This window comes from Triturus cristatus, chromosome 4_1, assembly GCF_964204655.1.
Source record: "Triturus cristatus chromosome 4_1, aTriCri1.1, whole genome shotgun sequence".
Lineage (NCBI taxonomy): Eukaryota > Metazoa > Chordata > Amphibia > Caudata > Salamandridae > Triturus > Triturus cristatus.
Window position 1 is genome coordinate 1,098,887,705 of NC_140585.1, and position 26,335 is coordinate 1,098,914,039.

Consider the following 26,335-nt stretch of genomic DNA (forward strand, 5'->3'; position numbering starts at 1 on the left):
TTTTTTAAAAATGTAAATAAAAATTGAGCTTTGAAATGCACTATCTGACCCCATTTTTTAAAAACTTTCCTCAGGAGGGAAACCCCTGAACTTCCCTATGAAGAGGTCTGGCTTGCACACTTCTCTTGCTCACTATTATTTAGGGCAAGTATGATGCCCCACAACTTCCAAAGATCAAATGTTCATGTAAGGGCACTAATGTAGGTGGTGTGTAAAGTAGCCATTTGTTTGTGGGGTGTTATAACAGTAGTCATAGAATTATAATCAAACTTCAGCAATGTCAATTATTGTGATGTCATCATGGTTAAGGTCATGTGACCACTTCATGGGAACATTTGGGGCCAAAGGTCATATAATGCCATTTCTGTGACATCATTTACATCAAATGGTGTTTGATGTCACTTCAGCTACCGCTGGCATTTTGTTGAATGAAAGTCCAAGGTAATTATATTTGTGGGTTCAGTGCAAACAATGAGAACTGACTTGCGTTTGCACAAAGTTTAGCTGACTATAGCGTAACCATGGCATCACCAGATCACGCAAAATCTGCCTTAACAACACAAATGTAGAATACCCAATCTACCACACCTTTCAGACATGACAGCTCCAGCGGCAGCCGCCACAAACAAAGGTTGGTGGGGCGGGTGGGGTCACATGGGAGGCATCATGGGGGGAATGAATATTAAAAACTAAAAAAAGGTACCTTATGCCGCGGCCGCTCCAGTGTCGCGTCTCCTCGCTCCGCCTCTCTTCCTGTCTGCTGGTCCCAGCAGCTCCTGGGACAGACTCCCTGTCCAAACCCTGCACTGCAGAACAGCGTGGGAATTGGTCTGAGCAGGCAGAAAAGACACCCTGCTCAGACCAGAGAGTCTGTGGGGTTTCTCCTGCCTGGCTGCTCAACGCAGTTGGGCTGGAGGAAACGTAAGTGTGCATGTGTGTTTTGGACAGCCTGAGATGACAGGCCAAAACACATATGCGCACTTAGGGAGTGGAGTTCACTAGCATTCCTCCCACTCCCATACCTCGGCCCTGCCCCTCCCAACAGCACTGGCTAAAAGCAGGCAAATGTAAATAAAAACGATGCAAGAACATTGTTTTTAATTTACATGTGCTGGCTCTGAGCCAGGCAGTGAGGCAACGCTCCTCTGCTATTGCGGAGGATCAGCCACTGGACAGCTCAGTTTTTGACTGTTTCTGTACTTGCTCACATATGCCATCTTTCTGGGAGAAGTACTTTTTCTAGTTAGGTCGAGCCTGAGCCAGCGCAAAAGTGCTGCTCTGCGAAGAGCTTTAGTAGTTCAGTACGGAGAGAAGCTTCGCCCACTCCCCCCACCCTATTTTTCATTGGACTTGTGTGTTTGTCCTTTGTAAATCTTGTTTTCTGATACATTATGAGGCTTTTTAGTCCCCCCTTAGTATGGCCATGTGGTTATTTGTATCCTCCCATGGCTACTGGCCCCTTTACTTAGTTGTTACACAGGATGTGTACTATTTTCTTTACTCCCCGCTGCTTTCCGGGTCAACGCTGGGGTTGTGGGGTGCTCTTGTTTTGTTATATGATCGGGTTTCACTTCCCACATGTGATGCTGTTGTTTTATTCCTGCCACTTGGCAGCTCTGGAGAAGGGGGTGTGTCTGTGCCTACAAGTACTGCTCCCGAGGGAGGGGTGCGGAGGGGGGCTGTGGATTGGCACACGCCACGATGATTCAGGAGATGCAAGGCTCGTGCCCCACACGGGGGGAGTAGAGAAGGAGGGATGTGCCTGCCATTGCCACGTCCACCTTGTACACACACGTGCCGAGCACGCTGCTCTGGCTCCTGTGCTGTTTATCTGCTTGTGCCCTCTCAGCGGCATTCATGGACGGCTGCTGACAGTTGCTTTGGCCCCTGCAGAGGCTGCTCCGTAGTTAAGGGTGATGGCAGCTGCTATGGGCAGCAGTGCTTACGTCAAAGCACCACCACAGCCTGGACTCCCCGCTGCTGCAGCCCCCGAGGAGGCACGGCATGGGCCCATGCTCTCCTTCCTCACCAACATCTCGTCCAACATCTCGCTGGACGGGCGGCCCACACAGGAGGACAAGGGCGGCCCGCTTCATGAATCCTCGTTGCGGCTGCCACCTCCCCGCTCCCTGAGAGCACCCCGCTGGAGCTCGAGGAGAAGGACACCTTCACCAGATGCCTGCCAGCCCTGAAGGCTGTGGTGGGGACACCGCTGGCCGCGTCTGGCACCAGGTGTCGCATAAATTACTTCACCCCGGGCATGCTGCTGGCCGCCACCATGCCCTTCTGCAGGCAGCAGTCAGCGGGGCTCATCACCTGCTGGACCCAGGAGCAGCTGATGGGGAACGTCTCCCCAGAGTTACAGCAGCGGTCCCGGTGAGTTGCGTACATCCACCCCTGTTCCCTAGCCACTATGATTTTTTTCTCATAAGAGCACAGTGAACCGTACAAACTGCTTATTTCCGCTTATAGCCATACACCGCTCTATACCATTCCAAATAAACGTTTTCAGTGAAAGTTGTAGGACATTACTATTCCTAGTGAAATCAATTACAATCTGGTGCTCTGGATTTTATGCTTGTAGTCCAATCTAAGCCGTAGTATGATGTGAAATAATACTACAGTAGCTAAGCAATAAAATTCAACAGTCAGGCTGGGGGTATTTGACCGTTGTCTGGTTCTAGTAACTTAATGGAGATCAGATGTTTTTTTTTCGTACTTCTGTGCAGTATTTAACCTTCGCATCTATTTTGCTTAGTTGTAGACTGGCTCACGAGCCTGTTTGCTTTATAGTGGGACCCAGGTGCTCTCACCAGACATTCATCAGTGATTAACATTGGATAGAATGTCTAAAATGAAGTTACATCAAGTATAATGGGGTGACCCAGTGCCCCTCAGAACCTGGGTGGACGAGAATGTGGAAAATGTTTGTTCTGTCGGGTGCAGAATTGATTCTAGGTTAACCGAATAACGATACTCAAACCTTTCAATAATAATCAATGAAAAGCGAAGGGAAGAAAAGGCAAATATCATGAATCAAAGAAACAAGAACAAAAACACACCAAAAGTAAATCAATCAAGGTCTGTCATTAAGGATAAATACATATGTTCTTTACATTTTATGGTGTCGAAATGACATTAATAGGCTGTCAAGGTTCATGAACATGTAATTTGTTCCAACGGCGCAAGTGATATAGTGAAAAAAGTGCGAAACAAATTGCTGAATGTGAACAAAATATATATAGTGCTGTACGCAATGATGAAACTAGTCATTCATAGGATATCCATCCCTTGGTACACAAAGCTCTGCGCCGCTTGGAGTTTTAAGTTTCCATTTCACGAGTGGCGGAGAAAGTAGGGTCAGGATTATCAAGGGCACGTCAACGTTTCGACCCGATGGGGTGTGTGATTTACTGATAGGCATGGCGGGTCTTCGTCAGGACATGGTGATAAAAGGGACAGCCAGGATTTAAGGCGGTAATCTGATAGCTGAGTCGGCCCTTCTCCGAGTCTTATGTGTAACCTGGGGGTTACAAATGTCTCTGTAACTGGTCCTAAACAACTGAGCTGTTTTAGTGGCAAGGTTGTCCATACAATAGGAAAAATTGAATTAGAAGCTCTAATTGCAATAGTTGGGGATTAAAACTGTACGGTTTATTTGTGACAAATGGTAACAAGCATTTTAAAAACCAAAAGATAAATAAAAGGCATTGTCATTTACAATGCCAATAGCTCAAGCTCCCGTAAATGCAAGACCTATTGCATTGCAAATGCTTGTTTTTTCTGATGTGCTGTAGATTTTTTGGGATGCCAATAACGAAACAGAGAAAGATTTGATTTGATTCTGATTTTGGAGCAAGAGTTCTGGAACTGAAGTTTAGGAGCCGTTCTCAAACTTCGATGTATTGCCAGTGGCAACATGTGCATCCGCTCAGAATTCGGTAAGCAAACTTCTCTTTTGCATTTGAATGCTGTCTTGATGAAGGGAGATGAATGGGAAATAAAAGGTGTTCTGTCTCTGAGAGGGAGCTCTCACCTGCATACCTCACTAACACATTCCTCTCTACACCTCATCATGCGTGAGTCATCCGGAGAGAGCAGAACTGGAGCGCGAGCGCTTGATGCTGATTTAGAGTTTAACAACTCGAAAAAGTCTTTAACACTTACTGTAGGTGAGATGTTATCTCATCAGATATACACTGACAGCGAATTCCCTTTTTATCGACTAAAACTGCAGTTCACTCGGGGCCGGAAAAGTTTAATGTGAAAAGAGAATCTAATAACGAGTGCGTTAAGGGCACTAAATCAATGCCAGCCGCCCCTCTCTGCTACTGACTTTTACAAATGACTGAAGAACTTTGGAATCCTTGCAGAAATATTTTAAAGCAGTTGTTCAATCCGTAAAACACCGTGACTTGCATTGATAATACGTGTTTCCAAACATATTCATTTTAACCGGGAGCACCAATCCTGTATCATTGCCATCTTTTGTTAGCCAGGGTCCTAGTGTCACATTGCAGAAAATGTGGGTTCCTGCTGCACAGGGCTCCTCAGAAGTACTCTTCTTGCATCAGTGGACTGCTCTTTCATGCACACGGCACACTGACTATCTTTGCATTCATGGCTTTTATTGGCCGAATAAAGTATGTTTTTGACTTGACTATCTTTACCTGGTGATGGGTCTGGTGACATGCTCCTTTTGCAACTGATCAACAGCTGCACATTTCCCTGGGACCTGGTTTTCCAGCATTTCACCTGCACATTGACCGGATGACATTCTTGTGGTACGTATTACCTGTTACACCGAGACCTGGTGACCTGCTCAAACTGTGTTTGCCCTGGAGACCTGCTCACCACAGACACTAAGTCCTGAAGCCCAGACTCTATTGACTGGCTCGCTTTATTGCGCAGTCCTGAGGACCTGCTACTATTCAGTCCTATGATCCCTACTCCATATTGCTCTGGTGGCCTGCTCCTTTTCCACAAAAGCTCTCATTGTTCCGTGCAGACACTTTCATTGAAAATGGTCGCAAGTCCCTTACCCTACTCTTCTGCACGTCAGCTATCATATAGCTTGCAAAGGCACAGTAGTCAACATTTTCTGGTGCTTGTGCCCCTTACTTTATGCTGATACTCTCTTTACTGTTACTTCTGATGTTCCTTATCTCACGCATGCTCTTTGTGGGGCTTGGTGACTTTACTGGTGCTCTCTTCATTCTGCATGCATTTTGTGCGGCTTCATGACTTTACTGGTGCTCCCTTCGTTATGCATGCACTGTGTGGGGCTATTGATACCCATACCAGGGCCACTGAGGCATGCACTCTGGAGGACATTGTAATTAGGCCCATTTATGCATGCACTTTGTGAGATCACAGTTGACTTTTACAAAGCCATTGGGCCCTGATGGCCTATACAAGGTTGAATGCTGAATGCACTTTATAGGGTCACTGATGCCTGTTAATAGGTACATTGATTAATGCTCAGTTAAAGGTCACTGACGCAAATACTAGGCAAGTAATGGGGCCACTGAAGCTAGTTACTAGGCATAATATATCGTTTCACTTTGTGTAGCCTCTACGGAAAATGTCTGGACCTTTTCTGTGACTCCCTGCAATCTGTTACCTGCAGGACTACTGAAGTTCCTCAGCACCAATTAGCCCCCCCAAACTTTGTGGATGTATGCTTTGTAAAGAAATTCTAAAATAATATTTCAATTTTAAAAGTGCCCTCGAAGCAAATTCTGTGGTTACTGTTACTGCATGGTGTTATACATGTTTAGATCTGACGTTACCCACTGCAGAATACAGCATGGGGCAGGGAGTCCACCCACTTTAGCCACTGGATAACTTCATTTTGCACTTTCATAAACTGCACAGCCACACACAAGGTAGTTCTCTTCAGGGCCAGTGTTTTTTTGTTTTTACTTTATTGCTCTGGTGTTGCCTTTGTGTTAGAGTCTGGTGTGGTAGCAGACTGCTTTCTACCAGCTCTTCCATGTAGCGCACAGGGCACATTTCACCTTTATCAGTTCCTTTCTCCTGCTAATGGTGTTGTAAATTCCATTAGGAGTAGCCTTTGTGTTTTTTTTCTTTTTTTTTGACGGCATCTATTTCTCACTATACCAAATTCCATTTGAAAGTGTTTTCATGAAGATGTCATTTTTTTATTATGTGGTCAATGAAGTGCTTTTCTAAATACATGTTATTCTGGTATGTATTTTAATTGAGGGCTTGAGTTATATTTGTAAATCAATTTAGTCGATATATCTTGTTTGTATGGCTTTCTAGTTTTCTTTCAGTGCTCTTGTATGTTCTTATGTTTGTAAACCAATGTATTCTCTTATGTCCTGCTTGTGTGGCTTTCTAGTGTGCTTTCTGTACTCTTGTATGCCCTGCGTATATTGCCATTTAACTATTATATTACAAATGTAAGCTCTGACACTTCTTCCAGTTTATCAATTTTCTATCTATCTGTCTATCTAGCTATCTATCGGTCTATCCTACCTTTGTATTTGTATCTGTCCATCTACATTTGCAACTCTATCTATCGGTCCATCTACCTTTGCACCTCTGTCCATCTACCTTTGCAACTCTGTCTGTCCATCTACCTTTGTAACTCTGTCTGTCTGTCCATCTACCTTTGCAACCCTAGCCGTCTATCTATCTTTACGACTGCTTGTGCAAGCCACTTACCTTCAGCCTGTGCAAGCTTGTCTGTCTGGGCCAACCTCTGTCTTTCTGCCTGTCTGTCAGTGCAAGCCTTTCTGTCTGTGAAAGCCTATCTCTCTGTCTGAGCAAACACAAGGAGATGATGGACGGAGCGCTAAAGCTTTTCAGACACTCACCCCCAGTCACACATCTGGGTCGAATACATCATCGTTCTTTAGCTCACTTCGCCACCCCAGTTCAGACCCAACCATATGCAAATCAGCCTTGATCCTGTTCCTCATGGGAACAGTCCATGCCCCGGATTTTTGTTTGGTTAACGTTTTAGATGCACAAAACTATAGAACTTAAGAAGCTATAGTTATACTTATATTAAGAAACTAAAACTTGTGGCCTAAAGTTACTTAACAGCACAAGTTATAGTTTTCTTGGATAAGTATAACTATAATTATAATTGCTGAATTTCTATGGTTTTATGTGTGTAACACGTGAACCTAGCTATAGCGTCCCTGTAACCTTAACTTTTTTACAGAGAATTTGTATGTTTTTTTAACGTAAAGTAATATATAATTGGATCCGTTCCCCTAGATATACAAAGTTTTATTTCTTTAATAATTCCAAAACCACTGAACGGATACACCAAATTACAAAAAGGGTTCTTTCTGAACCGAAAGCTAGCTTTCTGTCAAATTTGGTGTAAATCCGTTCAGCGGTTGGGTCTGTAGCCATTTCTACAAATTGCAAAATCCCCATAGACCTTACAAGCAGAAAATCGTTTAAGGAACCCTCTTTTTCTTGGCCCTGCTTGACAAATCACCCTGAAACTTTTCATGCAGAACTAGGCAAAGTAGCCCACTTTTTGTGAATAATTTCGTGAAGATTCGTCAAACGGTGCCAACGTTATTAGCAACAAAAAAAAAAACGCTTCATCTATGGGAAAAGTTGGTCCTAACTATAACTACTTACTGGCTATAACGAGTAGGCAAAATATAAATACATATATATGTAAAGACCTTGCTGGTTACATGCAAATTAACAGCGATTAGAGATGATATTCGGACTCTTGAATTTCTCAGTATTCAGTCCCATCCTGCGACTGTTGCTTGAATGATGGACTGGAATGCCATTTTTAGTTGTGATTTTAATTAATCAGCCACGGCCAGTGGAGGGAGTTCCGTGGGGCGGAAAGGAGGGGCGGGGGAGGGGCAGCGTGGCGGGTACTAAAAAATGGAATATGGATAATTGGAGGTAAGTAAACAATTAAATAAATAAAACGAATTTCGTAGCGCGCGCTGCATCGCAAAATGCAATGCAGCGTGCGCTACGAAATTCGTTTTATTTATTCATTTGTTTACTTACCTCCAATTATCCATATTCCAGTTTTTAGTACCCCCCACCCTGCCCCACCCCGCCTCTCTGCCCCACAGAACTCCCTCCACGGGCCGCGGCTGTAATTAATAGTGCACCACGTGTTGCTGTGAACATATATGCACTTTATTAATGGTATACCCCTTTGGGGGAAATTGCCCTTTTGAACTGTACAAAATATAATGATTTGCTTTTTAGAGTTCTGCATGAGCATTGCTAGTTATTGTGCATTTTGTGTGGTCTAATGTGGGGATCCGACACTTGTCTCAGGTATTATACCGGAGTTCTCCACAATTTAGTAACACCATCGGGCACAATACTGGTCAAGATGCAGTTGCTCAGTGCTATAGCTGTCCAGATCCAGTCATGGGGCTACTTAGAAAAATATTATAGATTGTAAAGGAAAGTGTAATTAGGAGTAATCTCTTATATCTATCATCACATGTCTTGCTGTGGTGTATATAATGTGATACCAATATGGCGCTCGCTATGTTGAAGAAGGTCGGTTTTGCGGCCAAAACTCATTCATTGGCAAACTGTATTTGATTACACATGTACCAGGTATTCGGAATTGCATTGGTCCTGTTTTCTACCTCGAGAGCAGGTTTTGAAGGAATATATATATATTTTTCTTTTTGTTCTTTTTTTTAATATAGTCGTTCAGACCATACTTTCGTGGTTACTAAGTGTTGTCAATGAGAGGTGTTACTATTACCCAATAAAATGTTACTGGAGTTACTAGACTGAATATGCCATACAAACTTGTGACCAGGGAATACTGTAGATGGTCATGGCAAGCTGTAGCACAATAAGCTATCTTTCCTGTTGTAGTCCTGAATATACACTACATTCATAGATATTACTTGTCGGCACAGGAGAGCTTAGCTTATTCCACTGTTTACAAAAATCGCTGTCAGTTAGAAGTGGTTTGATATTAGCTGACCAAATCTAAACATAGTCTTGGAACAGGTTAATGTTAAGAAGGAGAGCTCCTTCTGGCTTCACTTGAGGTATAAAGTCCTATAGAAAATCTACAATTTAACATGGTATAATACAATACAATAGAGGTACCAGAGTTAATTGCCCTCGACAGTCACATACTCGCTGATTGTAAATACTAGTTATGTGGGAAATTTGCAAAGTTTTCTTTGTGCAAATGTCATGATTTGTTTATTCCACCAACTTTATTACGGTAGGGCAGGTTTCTAAAGAATTTACAGCCAATCAACCTAAAAAAATGATGATTTGGTGAACAAAAATAGTCATGTAATCTCTATTTTAAATTACTTGCGAAAAGAAGTGTTTGCAAGGAAAAACCTCCCACAAAGACTTAATGAAACTGTATGCTTGAGTCTGTCTTAAACTTTGCCAGTGAAATTATAATTTTGCACAGCACTAAGTAAATATTCATTATAGACCAGTGCTTCTTGTATTGCAATAGTATCAAGATATGAATGCTTCATCTTGTGTCCGCTCAGTCACAAAATGTTGTATTTCAGGGTAGCTAGGACAAGCATTTTCTACCTCTCCGTTGGTATGTGCAATCCCTTTGATCTGCTGCACCACTCCTATGTTTTAAACAGACTACTGAGCTTTTAAAAGGATATATGCGATTTAATTTTAGCTAGTTTAACTTATGTCACTGTTATCAGTTACAGCTTGTCACAGCCAGGGCAAGTGTTTTGGTTGACATTTTGGTGCCCTTCTCCCTGGCAATGGGAACACATCTGATGGTTGTAGGAGCTATCTGGTGGATTGTGACCTACATGGCATCCTACTGAAAGGGCCGGGCCCATAAGTTCTATACCTCTTCTAGCGTGACAATCTTATGGTTGTTTTTGGTAGCATGAAAGTGTAAAGAGGACAAAAGTCGTTGAGGGATCAGTCACTTAGCTAACAATTTCCTTTGATACATAATAACTCACGGACAACTACTTAAGGTTGGTTACTTTAATACAAAGCCAAAAACAGCTAAACATAAAGACACCTCAACACACAAGTATATATGTATAGGGGAATCAGCATAAAACCAAATCTGCGGATCCAGTTTAGACGGTGTAGCATAAGCAATATGATTAATTCAAAAAGCAAGATACAGAAAATCAGGAGGCATGAGTCCAAATGTCCCTGCATCGAGGGTTGGTGAATATTAGCATTAACCTGTCCCTACTCTAACACTAAGGCGACATCCCTACATAAGCCTTTTCAGAAGGAATGTTAAAAGGTGTTAGTACGTGGAGTCTCCCTAAGAAGCCTCTCCGCTATGAATGGGTCAGGTAGCATAAACCACCAAAGGCAGAGCTCGTTCTAAGAAGCTCTCTTTCTCTGAAGGCAAAGAGAAGTGGGGGCACTATCCCTAGTTCCAACATACAATTATTCTCAGATGGAACTCCCATGGTGCACTTTGGATCACACCATCCACCTTGGGCACAGTCCTGATGAAATTTTTCCAAGGTGCAACGGTCTACCTTCTTCGATACAGTTTGTCCTTGGTTACCAAGCCTTCTCCTGTGTAAAGCACAACAACCTTCCTTTATCTGCTCTAACTACACGATTGTAACTTCATCTCTCCTGGCCTAACTACTAAAATAAAGGCATTATTTGTATCTCGTGAGTACGCTTCTTTAACCTGCAACACAAAATGTGAAAAAGAACAAAACTCACAGCACACATAAAATTCAACTGTTAATTTGAAAGCGAGAGTCTCAGGGACTTGCATTTCCGGCCTATGAATTTCAACCTACATAAAAAGCACCATATAAACTTTACGAATTCACATAACATTATTGTAATTTCATCTAATGCAGTTATCTACATATGAAACAAGAGAATTAATAAGCACATCTAGTACGTATATAATTGTCAGTTGCACAACACAGGTTCTTCATAATAATGGTTTTCTACTAGTTGCATTCATCTTCTACATTGATTCTTCATGTTACTTGTCAATGGCCCAAAATACATTCCATTTCCATGTTGATACAATTAGCAATTCTAACACTTTACGTTAATACAGCAAATGATTATATGCAGGTGCACTCTACGTGCGATTATGATGCACCCCTACAAATGAGATAAGATCTCCGCTCCGATAATTGCTCCGGCCCTGCTGTATGTGCTGACATGTTGCTGCATTGATTTTTCAACAAAGACAGCTAAAAGATAGACAACTATGTACTGATGAAGTCCTATGCAATATGATGTCACTTCCTGCTATGCTATCGAAGTCAAATGAAATGTGATGTCACTTCTGCTTCAACAATATACCTTTAATTGAAATTATGTCAGAGACGTTGGGTAGACTTGTGGCTGTTTGTGAACCGCCACCACTGAGGAGAATTCTCTCAAGTTTGTTGTCAGCATCTTACCTACCTCTGTGTACTGCTGCACAATATTTTCGGGCGTTGGGCCAAGAAACATGAAGAAGTCCAGAACTCCACCAATGGTGCGCAGGGTTAAAGAAGGGGCTGGATTCAGAAGAACTTCTGAAAGAAGGAAAGAGAAACAGTACATGGATCACAGGCCAATGCAGCACTTACTTCTGCGATATGAACTGAGGAGGCCAGGAGGCACATCATGATTCCGTTCTCAGTGCTGCACCAAGGAAGAAGGGGGACTGTGCACTTCTTTTCCATGTCTTCAGTGCATACATTAACCCAAAAACTCTGAGTCTATAGACTTCAGACAGCAGAGTCGGGAAACACAGTGAGTCATTGCCTCTGGTAGGTCGAAACTCTGCTGTTCACTGTCATCTTGAGAATTTTTTGGGACCCAAGACAGAAAGATTTTGGGCACTTTGTTCGGAACAACTTGTACTTCTTTGCCTATTTTCTGCTAATTCAAACCTGCATCACTATCAATTTTTACAAACCTCACATATATATATATATATATTCACTGAAAAAACCATAGGTTTCAGAGACGTTATAGTTAGAAATTAGCCTTTAAAAAACCTTAGAAATTCACAGAAAAAAACAGGTTTTTTTTACTGTTTATTTATAAATATTTTATTCATTACATAACGTAATATATTTTTCTCAAAATTGCAAAAAAAATAAGAAAAAATATTGATTCTTTTTTTTCATTTTTCATTTTAATATATTTATATTATTTCCTTTTTAAAAAAATGTTTCCAATTTTTTTACAGAGTCGTGCACTCAAAGCGTACACATCATGGTGGGTGCGGGGGTTCTAGCCGCCATTTTAGAAAAGTCGTGAAGGATCCACGCACGGTGTGCGACGGCTGCATGTTTTTCAGTTACATCATATACATTTAATATTACGTGATGTGCGCGATTGGTATGCGACCAGTCCACGACTCCTGCTCCCGCGAGTTTGCGACACATGCGCATTACAGTACGAGATGCTTACGCCGTGGCGGGTCCCGCGTGACCTCATATACGTGCTGGGGCACGATGGGTGCGCGACTCCCGCAAAAAAAAATTATGTTCCAAAATGATATGTATGTGTCTTTATTATACATATTAGGGCAAGAGATTATCTAAGATATTCATAAAAATAATATATTTGTACTTATAATAAACATATATTATTTTTAAACATATTTTCGCAAAGTCGGGTGCGTCCATCGTGAGCGCAGAGAACCAGGTCAGCAGAGCTGCTGTAGAGCCAGAGAAACCAGGTCAGCAGAGCCGTTGTAGAGCCAGAGAACCAGGTCAGCAGAGCTGCTCTAGAGCCTAAGAAGCAGGTCAGCAGAGCTGCTCTAGAGGCCGAGAACCAGGTCAGCAGAGCTCCTCTAGAGGCCGAGAACCAGGTCAGCAGAGCTACTGTAGAGCCAGAGAAACCAGGTCAGCAGAGCTGTTTTAGAGGGAGTGAACGAGGTCAGCAGATCTGCTTTCGAGCCAGAGAACCAGGTCAGCAGAGCTGCTCTAGAAGCAGAGAACCAGGTCCGCAGAGCTGCTTTAGAGCCATAGAACCAGGTCAGCAGAGCTGCTTTAGAGCCATAGAACTAGGTCAGCAGAACTGATTTAGAGGCAGAGAACTAGGTCAGCAGAACTGCTTTAGAGCCAGAAAACCAGGTCAGCAGAACTGCTTTAGAGCCAGAGAACCAGGTCAGCAGATCTATTAAGAGCCAGAGAACCAGGTCAGCAGAGCTCTTTAGAGGGAGAGAACCAGGTCAGCAGAGCTGCTCTAGAGCCAGAGAACCAGGTCAGCAGAGCTGCTCTAGATACAGAGAACCAGGTCAGCAGAGCTGCTGTACAGCCAGACAACCAGGTCAGCAGAGCTGCTTTAGATGGAGAGAACCAGGTCAGCAGAGCTGCTCTGGAGGCAGAGAAACCAGGTCAGCAGAGCTGCTTTAGAGGGAGAGAACCAGGTCAGCAGAGCTGCTTTAGAGCCAGAGGAGAACCAGGTCAGCAGAGCTGCTCTAGAGCCATAGAACCAGGTCAGCAGAGCTGCTTTAGAGCCAGGGAACCAGGTCAGCAGAGCTGCTCTAGAGCCAGAGAACCAGGTCCGCAGAGCTGCTGTAGAGCCAGAGAAAACAGGTCAGCAGAGTGCTTTGGAGCCAGAGAACCAGGTCAGCAGAGCTGCTCTAGAGCCAGAGGACCAAGTCAGCAGAGCTGCTTTAGAGCCCGAGAACCAAGTCAGCAGAGCTGCTTTAGAGCCAGAGTACCAGGTCAGCAGAGCTGCTGTAGAGCCAGAGAAACCAGGTCAGCAGAGCCGTCGTAGAGCCAGAGAACCAGGTCAGCAGAGCTGCTCTAGAGCCTAAGAAGCAGGTCAGCAGAGCTGCTCTAGAACCAGAGACCCAGGTCAGCAGCGCTGCTCTAGAGCCAGAGACCCAGGTCAGCAGAGCTACTCTAGAGGTCGAGAACCAGGTCAGCAGAGCTGCTGTAGAGCCATAGAAACCAGGTCAGCAGAGCTGCTTTAGAGGGAGTGAACGAGGTCAGCAGATCTGCTTTAGAGCCAGAGAACCAGGTCAGCAGAGCTGCTCTAGAACCAGAGAACCAGGTCAGCAGAGCTGCTTTAGAGCTATAGAACCAGGTCAGCAGAGCTGCTCTAGAGGTAGAGAACTAGGTCAGCAGAACTGCTTTAGAGCCAGAGAACCAGGTCAGCAGAACTGCTTTAGAGCCAGAGAACTAGGTCAGCAGAGCTCTTAAGAGCCAGAGAACCAGGTCAGCAGAGCTGCTCTAGAGCCAGAGAACCAGGTCAGCAGAGCTGCTCTAGATACAGAGAACCAGGTCAGCAGAGCTGCTCTACAGCCAGAGAACCAGGTCAGCTAAGCTGCTTTAGAGGGAGAGAACCAGATCAGCAGAACTGCTCTAGAGCCAGAGAAACCAGGTCAGCAGAGCTGCTTTAGAGGGAGTGAACCAGGTCAGCAGAGCTGCTTTAGAGCCAGAGGAGAACCAGGTCAGCAGAGCTGCTTTAGAGCCAGAGAACCAGGTCAGCAGAGCTACTCTAGAGACAGAGAACCAGGTCAGCAGAGCTGTTGTAGAGCCAGAGAAATCAGGTCAGCAGAGTGCTTTGGAGCCAGAGAACCAGGTCAGCAGAGCTGCTCTAGAGCCAGAGAACCAAGTCAGCAGAGCTGCTTTAGAGCCCGAGAACCAAGTCAGCAGAGCTGCTTTAGAGCCAGAGAACCAGGTCAGCAGATCTGCTGTAGAGCCAGAGAAACCAGGTCAGCAGAGCTGTTGTAGATCCAGAGAACCAGGTCAGCAGAGCTGCTCTAGAGCCTAAAAAGCAGGTCAGCAGAGCTGCTCTAGAACCAGAGACCCAGGTCAGCAGCGCTGCTCTAGAGCCAGAGACCCAGGTCAGCAGAGCTGCTCTAGAGGCCGAGGACCAGGTCAGCAGAGCTGCTGTAGAGCCAGACAAACCAGGTCAGCAGAGCTGCTTTAGAGAGAGTGAACCAGGTCAGCAGAGCTGCTTTAGAGCCAGAGAACCAGGTCAGCAGAGCTGCTTTAGAGCAAGAGAACCAGCTCAGCAGAGCTACTCTAGAGCCAGAGAACCAGGTCAGCAGAGCTGCTCTAGATACAGAGAACCAGGTCAACAGAGCTGCTGTACAGCCAGAGAACCAGGTCAGCAGAGCTGCTTTAGAGGGAGAGAACCAGGTCAGCAGAGCTGCTCTGGAGCCAGAGAAACCAGGTCAGCAGAGCTGCTTTAGAGGGAGAGAACCAGGTCAGCAGAGCTGCTTTAGAGCCATAGAACCAGGTCAGCAGAGCTGCTTTAGAGCCAGGGAACCAGGTCAGCAGAGCTGCTCTAGAGCCAGAGAACCAGGTCCGCAGAGCTGCTGTAAGCCAGAGAAAACAGGTCAGCAGAGTGCTTTGGAGCCAGAGAACCAGGTCAGCAGAGCTGCTCTAGAGCCAGAGAACCAAGTCAGCAGAGCTGCTTTAGAGCCCGAGAACCAAGTCAGCAGAGCTGCTTTAGAGCCAGAGAAACCAGATCAGCAGAGCCGTCGTAGAGCCAGAGAACCAGGTCAGCAGAGCTGCTCTAGAGACAGAGAACCAGGTCAGCAGAGCTGCTGTAGAGCCAGAGAAATCAGGTCAGCAGAGTGCTTTGGAGCCAGAGAACCAGGTCAGCAGAGCTGCTCTAGAGCCAGAGAACCAAGTCAGCAGAGCTGCTTTAGAGCCCGAGAACCAAGTCAGCAGAGCTGCTTTAGAGCCAGAGAACCAGGTCAGCAGATCTGCTGTAGAGCCAGAGAAACCAGGTCAGCAGAGCCGTTGTAGATCCAGAGAACCAGGTCAGCAGAGCTGCTCTAGAGCCTAAGAAGCAGGTCAGCAGAGTTGCTCTAGAACCAGAGACCCAGGTCAGCAGCTCTGCTCTAGAGCCAGAGACCCAGGTCAGCAGAGCTGCTCTAGAGGCCGAGGACCAGGTCAGCAGAGCTGCTGTAGAGCCAGACAAACCAGGTCAGCAGAGCTGCTTTAGAGGGAGTGAACCAGGTCAGCAGAGCTGCTTTAGAGCCAGAGGAGAACCAGGTCAGCAGAGCTGCTTTAGAGCCAGAGAACCAGGTCAGCAGAGCTACTCTAGAGACAGAGAACCAGGTCAGCAGAGCTGCTGTAGAGCCAGAGAAATCAGGTCAGCAGAGTGCTTTGGAGCCAGAGAACCAGGTCAGCAGAGCTGCTCTAGAGCTAGAGAACCAAGTCAGCAGAGCTGCTTTAGAGCCCGAGAACCAAGTCAGCAGAGCTGCTTTAGAGCCAGAGAACCAGGTCAGCAGATCTGCTGTAGAGCCAGAGAAACCAGGTCAGCAGAGCCGTTGTAGATCCAGAGAACCAGGTCAGCAGAGCTGCTCTAGAGCCTAAAAAGCAGGTCAGCAGAGCTGCTCTAGAACCAGAGATCCAGGTCAGCAGCGCTGCTCTAGAGCCAGAGACCCAGGTCAGCAGAGCTGCTCTAGAGGCCGAGGACCAGGTCAGCAGAGCTGCTGTAGAGCCAGACAAACCAGGTCAGCAGAGCTGCTTTAGAGGGAGTGAACCAGGTCAGCGGAGCTGCTCTAGAGGCAGAGAACTAGGTCAGAAGAACTGTTTTAGAGCCAGATAACCAGGTCAGCAGAGCTACTCTAGAGACAGAGAACCAGGTCAGCAGAGCTGTTGTAGAGCCAGAGAAATCAGGTCAGCAGAGTGCTTTGGAGCCAGAGAACCAGGTCAGCAGAGCTGCTCTAGAGCCAGAGAACCAAGTCAGCAGAGCTGCTTTAGAGCCAGAGAACCAGGTCAGCAGAGCTACTCTAGAGACAGAGAACCAGGTCAGCAGAGCTGTTGTAGAGCCAGAGAAATCAGGTCAGCAGAGTGCTTTGGAGCCAGAGAACCAGGTCAGCAGAGCTGCTCTAGAGCCAGAGAACCAAGTCAGCAGAGCTGCTTTAGAGCCCGAGAACCAAGTCAGCAGAGCTGCTTTAGAGCCAGAGAACCAGGTCAGCAGATCTGCTGTAGAGCCAGACAAACCAGGTCAGCAGAGCTGTTGTAGATCCAGAGAACCAGGTCAGCAGAGCTGCTCTAGAGCCTAAAAAGCAGGTCAGCAGAGCTGCTCTAGAACCAGAGACCCAGGTCAGCAGCGCTGCTCTAGAGCCAGAGACCCAGGTCAGCAGAGCTGCTCTAGAGGCCGAGGACCAGGTCAGCAGAGCTGCTGTAGAGCCAGACAAACCAGGTCAGCAGAGCTGCTTTAGAGGGAGTGAACCAGGTCAACAGAGCTGCTTTAGAGCCAGAGAACCAGGTCAGCAGAGCTGCTTTAGAGCCAGAGAACCAGCTCAGCAGAGCTACTCTAGAGCCAGAGAACCAGGTCAGCAGAGCTGCTCTAGATACAGAGAACCAGGTCAACAGAGCTGCTGTACAGCCAGAGAACCAGGTCAGCAGAGCTGCTTTAGAGGGAGAGAACCAGGTCAGCAGAGCTGCTCTGGAGCCAGAGAAACCAGGTCAGCAGAGCTGCTTTAGAGGGAGAGAACCAGGTCAGCAGAGCTGCTTTAGAGCCATAGAACCAGGTCAGCAGAGCTGCTTTAGAGCCAGGGAACCAGGTCAGCAGAGCTGCTCTAGAGCCAGAGAACCAGGTCCGCAGAGCTGCTGTAAGCCAGAGAAAACAGGTCAGCAGAGTGCTTTGGAGCCAGAGAACCAGGTCAGCAGAGCTGCTCTAGAGCCAGAGAACCAAGTCAGCAGAGCTGCTTTAGAGCCCGAGAACCAAGTCAGCAGAGCTGCTTTAGAGCCAGAGAAACCAGATCAGCAGAGCCGTCGTAGAGCCAGAGAACCAGGTCAGCAGAGCTGCTCTAGAGACAGAGAACCAGGTCAGCAGAGCTGTTGTAGAGCCAGAGAAATCAGGTCAGCAGAGTGCTTTGGAGCCAGAGAACCAGGTCAGCAGAGCTGCTCTAGAGCCAGAGAACCAAGTCAGCAGAGCTGCTTTAGAGCCAGAGAACCAGGTCAGCAGAGCTACTCTAGAGACAGAGAACCAGGTCAGCAGAGCTGTTGTAGAGCCATAGAAATCAGGTCAGCAGAGTGCTTTGGAGCCAGAGAACCAGGTCAGCAGAGCTGCTCTAGAGCCAGAGAACCAAGTCAGCAGAGCTGCTTTAGAGCCCGAGAACCAAGTCAGCAGAGCTGCTTTAGAGCCAGAGAACCAGGTCAGCAGATCTGCTGTAGAGCCAGAGAAACCAGGTCAGCAGAGCTGTTGTAGATCCAGAGAACCAGGTCAGCAGAGCTGCTCTAGAGCCTAAAAAGCAGGTCAGCAGAGCTGCTCTAGAACCAGAGACCCAGGTCAGCAGCGCTGCTCTAGAGCCAGAGACCCAGGTCAGCAGAGCTGCTCTAGAGGCCGAGGACCAGGTCAGCAGAGCTGCTGTAGAGCCAGACAAACCAGGTCAGCAGAGCTGCTTTAGAGGGAGTGAACCAGGTCAACAGAGCTGCTTTAGAGCCAGAGAACCAGGTCAGCAGAGCTGCTTTAGAGCCAGAGAACCAGCTCAGCAGAGCTACTCTAGAGCCAGAGAACCAGGTCAGCAGAGCTGCTCTAGATACAGAGAACCAGGTCAACAGAGCTGCTGTACAGCCAGAGAACCAGGTCAGCAGAGCTGCTTTAGAGGGAGAGAACCAGGTCAGCAGAGCTACTCTGGAGCCAGAGAAACCAGGTCAGCAGAGCTGCTTTAGAGGGAGAGAACCAGGTCAGCAGAGCTGCTTTAGAGCCATAGAACCAGGTCAGCAGAGCTGCTTTAGAGCCAGGGAACCAGGTCAGCAGAGCTGCTCTAGAGCCAGAGAACCAGGTCCGCAGAGATGCTGTAAGCCAGAGAAAACAGGTCAGCAGAGTGCTTTGGAGCCAGAGAACCAGGTCAGCAGAGCTGCTCTAGAGCCAGAGAACCAAGTCAGCAGAGCTGCTTTAGAGCCCGAGAACCAAGTCAGCAGAGCTGCTTTAGAGCCAGAGAAACCAGATCAGCAGAGCCGTCGTAGAGCCAGAGAACCAGGTCAGCAGAGCTGCTCTAGAGACAGAGAACCAGGTCAGCAGAGCTGCTGTAGAGCCAGAGAAATCAGGTCAGCAGAGTGCTTTGGAGCCAGAGAACCAGGTCAGCAGAGCTGCTCTAGAGCCAGAGAACCAAGTCAGCAGAGCTGCTTTAGAGCCCGAGAACCAAGTCAGCAGAGCTGCTTTAGAGCCAGAGAACCAGATCAGCAGATCTGCTGTAGAGCCAGAGAAACCAGGTCAGCAGAGCCGTTGTAGATCCAGAGAACCAGGTCAGCAGAGCTGCTCTAGAGCCTAAGAAGCAGGTCAGCAGAGTTGCTCTAGAACCAGAGACCCAGGTCAGCAGCGCTGCTCTAGAGCCAGAGACCCAGGTCAGCAGAGCTGCTCTAGAGGCCGAGGACCAGGTCAGCAGAGCTGCTGTAGAGCCAGACAAACCAGGTCAGCAGAGCTGCTTTAGAGGGAGTGAACCAGGTCAGCAGAGCTGCTTTAGAGCCAGAGGAGAACCAGGTCAGCAGAGCTGCTTTAGAGACAGAGAACCAGGTCAGCAGAGCTACTCTAGAGACAGAGAACCAGGTCAGCAGAGCTGCTGTAGAGCCAGAGAAATCAGGTCAGCAGAGCTGCTCTAGAGCTAGAGAACCAAGTCAGCAGAGCTGCTTTAGAGCCCGAGAACCAAGTCAGCAGAGCTCTTAAGAGCCAGAGAACCAGGTCAGCAGAGCTCTTTAGAGGGAGAGAACCAGGTCAGCAGAGCTGCTCTACAGCCAGAGAACCAGGTCAGCAGAGCTGCTCTAGATACAGAGAACCAGGTCAGCAGAGCTGCTCTAGAGACAGAGAACCAGGTCAGCAGAGCTGCTGTAGAGCCAGAGAACTCAGGTCAGCAGAGTGCTTTGGAGCCAGAGAACCAGGTCAGCAGAGCTGCTCTAGAGCTAGAGAACCAAGTCAGCAGAGCTGCTTTAGAGCCCGAGAACCAAGTCAGCAGAGCTGCTTTAGAGACAGAGAACCAGGTCAGCAGATCTGCTGTAGAGCCAGAGAAACCAGGTCAGCAGAGCCGTTGTAGATCCAGAGAACCAGGTCAGCAGAGCTGCTCTAGAGCCTAAGAAGCATGTCAGCAGAGCTGCTCTAGAACCAGAGATCCAGGTCAGCAGCGCTGCTCTAGAGCCAGAGACCCAGGTCAGCAGAGCTGCTCTAGAGGCCGAGGACCAGGTCAGCAGAGCTGCTGTAGAGCCAGACAAACCAGGTCAGCAGAGCTGCTTTAGAGGGAGTGAACCAGGTCAGTGGAGCTGCTCTAGAGGCAGAGAACTAGGTCAGCAGAACTGTTTTAGAGCCAGATAACCAGGTCAGCAGAACTGCTTTAGAGCCAGAGAACCAGGTCAGCAGAGCTCTTAAGAGCCAGAGAACCAGGTCAGCAGAGCTCTTTAGAGGGAGAGAACCAGGTCAGCAGAGCTGCTCTACAGCCAGAGAACCAGGTCAGCAGAGCTGCTCTAGATACAGAGAACCAGGTCAGCAGAGCTGCTCTACAGCCAGAGAACCAGGTTATCAGAGCTGCTTTAGAGGGAGAGAACCAGGTCAGTAGAGCTACTCTAGAGCCAGAGAAACCAGGTCAGCAGAGCTGCTTTAGAGGGAGAGAACCAGGTCAGCAGAGCTGCTTTAGAGCCAGAGGAGAACCAGGTCAGCAGAGCTGCTCTAGAGCCATAGGACCAGGTCAGCAGAGCTGCTTTAGAGCCAGAGAACCAGGTCAGCAGAGCTGCTCTAGAGCCAGAGAAACAGGTCAGCAGAGCTGCGGTAGAGCCAGAGAAACCAGGTCAGCAGAGGGCTTTGGAGCCCGAGAACCAGGTCAGCAGAGCTGCTCTAGAGCCAGAAAACCAAGTCAGCAGTGCTGCTTTAGAGCACGAGAACCAAGTCAGCAGAGCTGCTTTAGAGCCAGAGAACCAGGTCAGCAGAGCTGCTCTAGAGCCTAAGAACCAGGTCAGTAGAGCTGCTCTAGAGCCAGAGAACCAGGTCAGCAGAGCTGCTCTAGAGCCTAAGAACCAGGTCAGCAGAGCTGCTCTAGAGCCAGAGAACTAGGTCAGCAGAGCTGCTCTAGAGCCAGAGAAACCAGGTCAGTAGAGCTGCTTTAGAGGGAGAGAGCCAGGTCAGCAGAGCTGCTCTAGAGGGAGAGAACCAGGTCAGCACAGCTGCTTTAGAGCCAGAGAACCATGTCAGCAGAACTGCTTTAGAGCCATAGAACCGGGTCAGCAAAACTGCTTTAGAGCCAGAAAAACAGGTCGGCAGAGCTGTTGCAGAGCCAGAGAACCAGGTCAGCAGATCTGTTGTAGAGCCAGAGAACCAGATCAGCAGAGCTGCTCAGTAGCCCAAGAACTAGGTCAGCAGAGCTGCTCTAGAGCCAGAGAACCAGGCCAGCAGAGCTGCTCTAGAGCCAGAGAACCAGGTCAGCAGACCTGCTGTAGAGCCAAAGAAACCAGGTCACCCACCCATACACACACTCATCCACCCATACTGTCCTGCTCACATACTGTCTTCAAAACACATACCAACAGTGAGTCACTCATTCATGCATCTATACGCTAAGTAATATCCCCTACTGAACCATACAGACACTCATACTGATACTCTAAAAACGAACTAATAACCCATATACACACTCATGTAGCTACTCACCAACCCATGGAGCCTCTTATACACAAAGTGAGACACTGATACAGATATCTAAATATTTAAACATTACTCACTAATACTTGTATTCACTAAGATACTGTTAATAAGTCAGTTATACAATTAATTTTACAAACAAAAACATCCATTTAGACACTTATTTACCCATTTATTCTTCCATTAACCTTTAGATATACATATATAAAAAATATGTATTTTTCAGAAAGACACATATTCACTGGATGATGTCATCAGTGATGTCATTTGAGATGTCATCAGTGATGTCATGAGTGATGTCACTGACCATGTCATGAGTGATGTAATATGTGACATCATCAGCAGTGGATTGCGGGCGCGCGAGTTATAGTTAGCTGAATTAACTATAACGGGGAAATTTCAATGGTTTTGTACGAGTGAAATGTCCAGCTACCTATAACATGTGTGAAACCCATGGTTTTTTCAGTGAATATATATATATATATGTATATATTACCTACTGGCGGTCGCCAGTAGGTAGTTATAGTTAGGACCACGTTTCCATAGGAAATCCGCAACATTCTATTTTGAATAACTTTTGCGCCGGTCGACGAATCCTCGCGAATTTTTCAAAATAGGTGGGGCGCTACGCTCCGCTCCTACCCTGAAAGTCTCGGGGGGATTCGTCAAGCGGGGGCTGAGATAAAAGGGGGGTCCCAAAACACGTTTTTCCCATGCATTTTTCCATAGGACCTTTAGACAGGGCTACAGCCCGAACGGCTGAACAGAATTACTAGAAATTTGGCAGAGAGGTAGTCCTCAGGTCAAGGAAGTGCCTTTTGTAGGTTTGGTGTAAATCTGTTCAGTAGATTCTGAGAAAATAGCCTTTAAATCAATATATATATCTGAGCCAGCTTACGGTGCGCTTACGGTACGCTTACCGTACGCGTACGGTGGCGTGCGCGAGCGCGATTCTGATTGACTCTTAGATCTTAGTAAACATTCGAATCGGCCGAAACCAGGAAGCGGCGGCCGTCATTTTCTCTCTCGCACTGACAGTGATTTAAAGCCCAAAAACATGTAAAGGGGCTGTTTCGACAGCTCCCACACACATAGGCATGGTGAGGGAGTCCCCAAAGATCCACCAAGGCCAAAAACGGAATTTTTATTTTTTCGGTAATTTCGCCGATTACGCTTACCGTACGCGTACGGTAAAAAATTATAAAAAAAAAAAAATCATCCACACTCTCTCCACCCCGTGTGCAATTGGTGGCCGAAGGACACCAATTGTGCATGGATTATCACAGGTGAGATAAACTAAAATATATAAAAAAAAAAAATTATCCACACTCTCTCCACCCCGTGTGCAAATGGTGCCCGAAGCGCACCATTTGTGCATGGCTTATAAAATATACGAAAAATTAAAATATTACCTTTCAAAACGAAGTACATCATATGTCCTCCATGTGTGCACGGTGTGCGAAGCGCATTGTGCGTACATGGCCCATCTAGCGTAACGTGGGCACGCGGTGCGCGTAGCGCACCGCGTGCCCACCGTGCATGCATGACACTAACTGCGTAAAGTGGGCGCGCGGTGCGCGAAGCGCACCGCGTGCTCACTGTGCGCGCACGGTGCGCGAAGCGCACCGTGTGCGCACAGAACGAACTGCGTTAAGTGGGCGCGCACACCACGAATGGCGTAAAGTAACTTAGCATTTAAAAAACCGTACAAATTCACTGAAAAAACCATAGGTTTCACACACGTTATAGTTAGGAATTAGCATTTAAAAAACCTTGCAAATTCACTGAAAAAACCTTAGGTTTCACACATGTTATAGTTAGCGGAAATTTTACTGATAAAACACCAATGAAATTCCCCCGTTATAGTTACTGCAGGCAACTATAACTCACGCGACCGCAATCTTCTGCTGATGACATATGTGTCTTTATGAAAAAAAAATATTTGTAATATATGTATAGCTAATATCACAGGTGAGATAAACTAAAATATATAAAAAAAAAAAATTAAAAAAAAAATTATCCACACTCTCTCCACCCCGTGTGCAAATGGTGCCCGAAGGGCACCATTTGTGCATGGCTTATAAAATATATGAAAAATTAAAATATTACCTTTCAAAACGAAGTACATCATATGTCCTCCATGTGCGCACGGTGCGCGAAGCGCATCGTGCGTACATGGCCCATCTAGCGTAACGTGGGCACGCGGTGCGCGTAGCGCACCGCGTGCCCACCGTGCGTGCATGGCACTAACTGCGTAAAGTGGGCGCGCGGTGCGCGAAGCGCACCGCATGCTCACTGTGCGCGCACGGTGCGCGAAGCGCACCGTGCGCGCACAGAACGAACTGCGTTAAGTGGGCGCGCACGCCACGAATGGCGTAAAGTAACTTAGCATTTAAAAAAACGTACAAATTCACTGAAAAAACCATAGGTTTCACACACGTTATAGTTAGGAATTAGCATTTAAAAAACCTTGCAAATTCACTGAAAAAACCATAGGTTTCACACATGTTATAGTTAGCGGAAATTTTACTGATAAAAAACCAATGAAATTCCCCCGTTATAGTTACTGCAGGCAACTATAACTCACGCGACCGCAATCTTCTGCTGATGACATATGTGTCTTTATGAAAAAAAAATATTTGTAATATATGTATAGCTAAAAATGTATGGAAGAAGACATGGGCAAATAAGTGTCTAAATACAGTATTAGCATCAGCGGAGGATTGCGGTCGCGTGAGTTATAGTTGCCTGCAGTAACTATAACGGGGGAATTTCATTGGTTTTTTATCAGTAAAATTTCCGCTAACTATAACATGTGTGAAACCTATGGTTTTTTCAGTGAATATATATATATGCATGTATGTATGTATGTATGTGTATATATATATATATATATGCCACAAGGAATCGCCTCACCAACCGCACAACATCCAAGTGCATGTACATATACAGGGGGCCCTTAAAAAGAGAGAGAGAGAGTCAGGAGCAGAGGTAGAGGTAGAGAGGTTTTGACAGAAAAATCAACAAAGGTAAAATAGGCTGAGCGAAAGATTGCAATAGCGTGAAAGGGGGAGGGTCCTTGGAAGGTGGGGCTCTGTGAATTACTACTTTGCCTATGTCTTAAAATGCCTCTCCTGCTGCTAGCTGTACATGCACCAACTCAGAGATTTTTCAAATTAATGTACCAGTGAAGCTGGGTAAAAGAAACACACAGACCTTTCTAGGTCACCGCAGCACAGTGAAGGGTCATGATGTCCTGTTCTTTTCAATCGTAATAGCTAAGGTTCAAACATATATCTCAGAAATTCTCTCAGTAAATGCATGAACTTTAGACAACACAAGTTGGGAACAGAGAGAGAGGAACAGAGAGAGGCAATCCCTATTAGGATCCCACACATTGCGTTAGCAGCAGTCGCAGATGATCTGCTTCTGCCAGAGCTCCTGCACAATAAAACAGTAATAGGCACCTCTGCAAGTCAGCCCTGGCACACATAATGGAAGCTCTGCTCCCTGGCACAATGCAAGCACACAAAGACAAAGCCCTGAGCAGTGCTGGATATGGGGAGGAGCTGGGCTGGTGAGACTATTGTCAGAATGTGTGTAGTTCGTAGTTTTATTTAAAACCACTTTTCAACAAAGGCGACATAGGAGATTTTTTAAATGCCAATTAGGGGTAAGAGACCGTTCACTCACTCAAGTTCATGAATGCTATTTTAGTCATCCACAAATAATGCCCTCCCTAAATGAAAAAAATGAACATTCTGAGGAAGGAAATAATTGTCAGCTGTACAGGAAGCTGTGCCTGATGATCCATTAAACCGATTCAGTAGCCCAGGTGAAGATTAGCTTTAATAAATAACAATTAAAGTGCCAAATTCATGCTCAAAAAAGTGTCCCCTGACTGTTAGTCACAGACCATGCGGGAGAGATCTTGGAAACGTTCCATCTGTGGAACTAATACACAGACAAATTCGAGTAATACCAATGTTCTTTGTGAAAAGCAGCTCCTCTATGTGAAAATGGCAAAGACTACCACTGTCAGTTTTAGGTTGTTTCCTGTCCCTTTCCATGCCGGGAAGGGATTTACTCCTGTGCTATGCAGAAGTAAATCTCTAACCTTCACCAAAGTAGGAATCGGTCAGAGGTAGATTTGTAAATATACACAAATGTGTGAGTGGGTAGTTGAGGATATATCGCCAGGGAGTTCCAGGCCTAGAATATTCACTCCTCGTCAGATGAACTGACACGTAAATCCTCACATGGGTAAAGTCTTGCCAAAAGTGTAAAGCCAACATTTGTGAATTCCAAACAATGCTTCTCTCTCCTAAAAAACACTGTTAGCAGGTAAAAAAAACTCAGACGCGCACGTAGCTTTGTGACCGAGCACTGTGAACGTAGCTTCACTCGAGCCTTACCTTGTGCATTGGCATTCAAGAAGAGGACACCGTGAGCGCTCGAATCTCTCTCCACACACATATAGAATGGGTGCACGCCATACATATTGGCAAACGGCTGGAAGGTAAACAAAAACAGAGCACACATTGTAGCTTGGTATTCATTTTATTTATTACAATTTTTATTGCTAGATTTTGTGTTTTTCCTAGATGCTACCGAGATGGCCACGGTGTACTACAGAACCAATGTGAACAAAGAGAGAGGAGCATGTAAAAGTCAGCGGAAGCATTTAGAATAAAGCATAAAGGCAGTCAGTACTAGGGACAAACACCAAGAGGCGCTTTAGCAGATGGTCGGTTCAGGGTTGCATCCACTGGTTCCGAGGACACCAGTAAAT

General features: G+C 46.4%; 1 protein-coding gene across 1 annotated transcript in view; it reads right to left on the bottom strand.

The window, feature by feature from the left end:
* Positions 1-26,335, bottom strand: part of LOC146856076 (lysosomal alpha-glucosidase-like) — an 829,176-nt gene that overhangs the window by 439,159 nt on the left and 363,682 nt on the right. Inside the window, exons 6-7 of the mRNA XM_085654093.1 lie at positions 25,959-26,055; positions 11,407-11,519 (exon numbers count right to left, since the gene is read on the bottom strand). Of these exons, the coding sequence (XP_085510219.1) occupies positions 11,407-11,519; positions 25,959-26,055 (210 nt within the window). The remainder of the gene's footprint in view (positions 1-11,406; positions 11,520-25,958; positions 26,056-26,335) is intronic.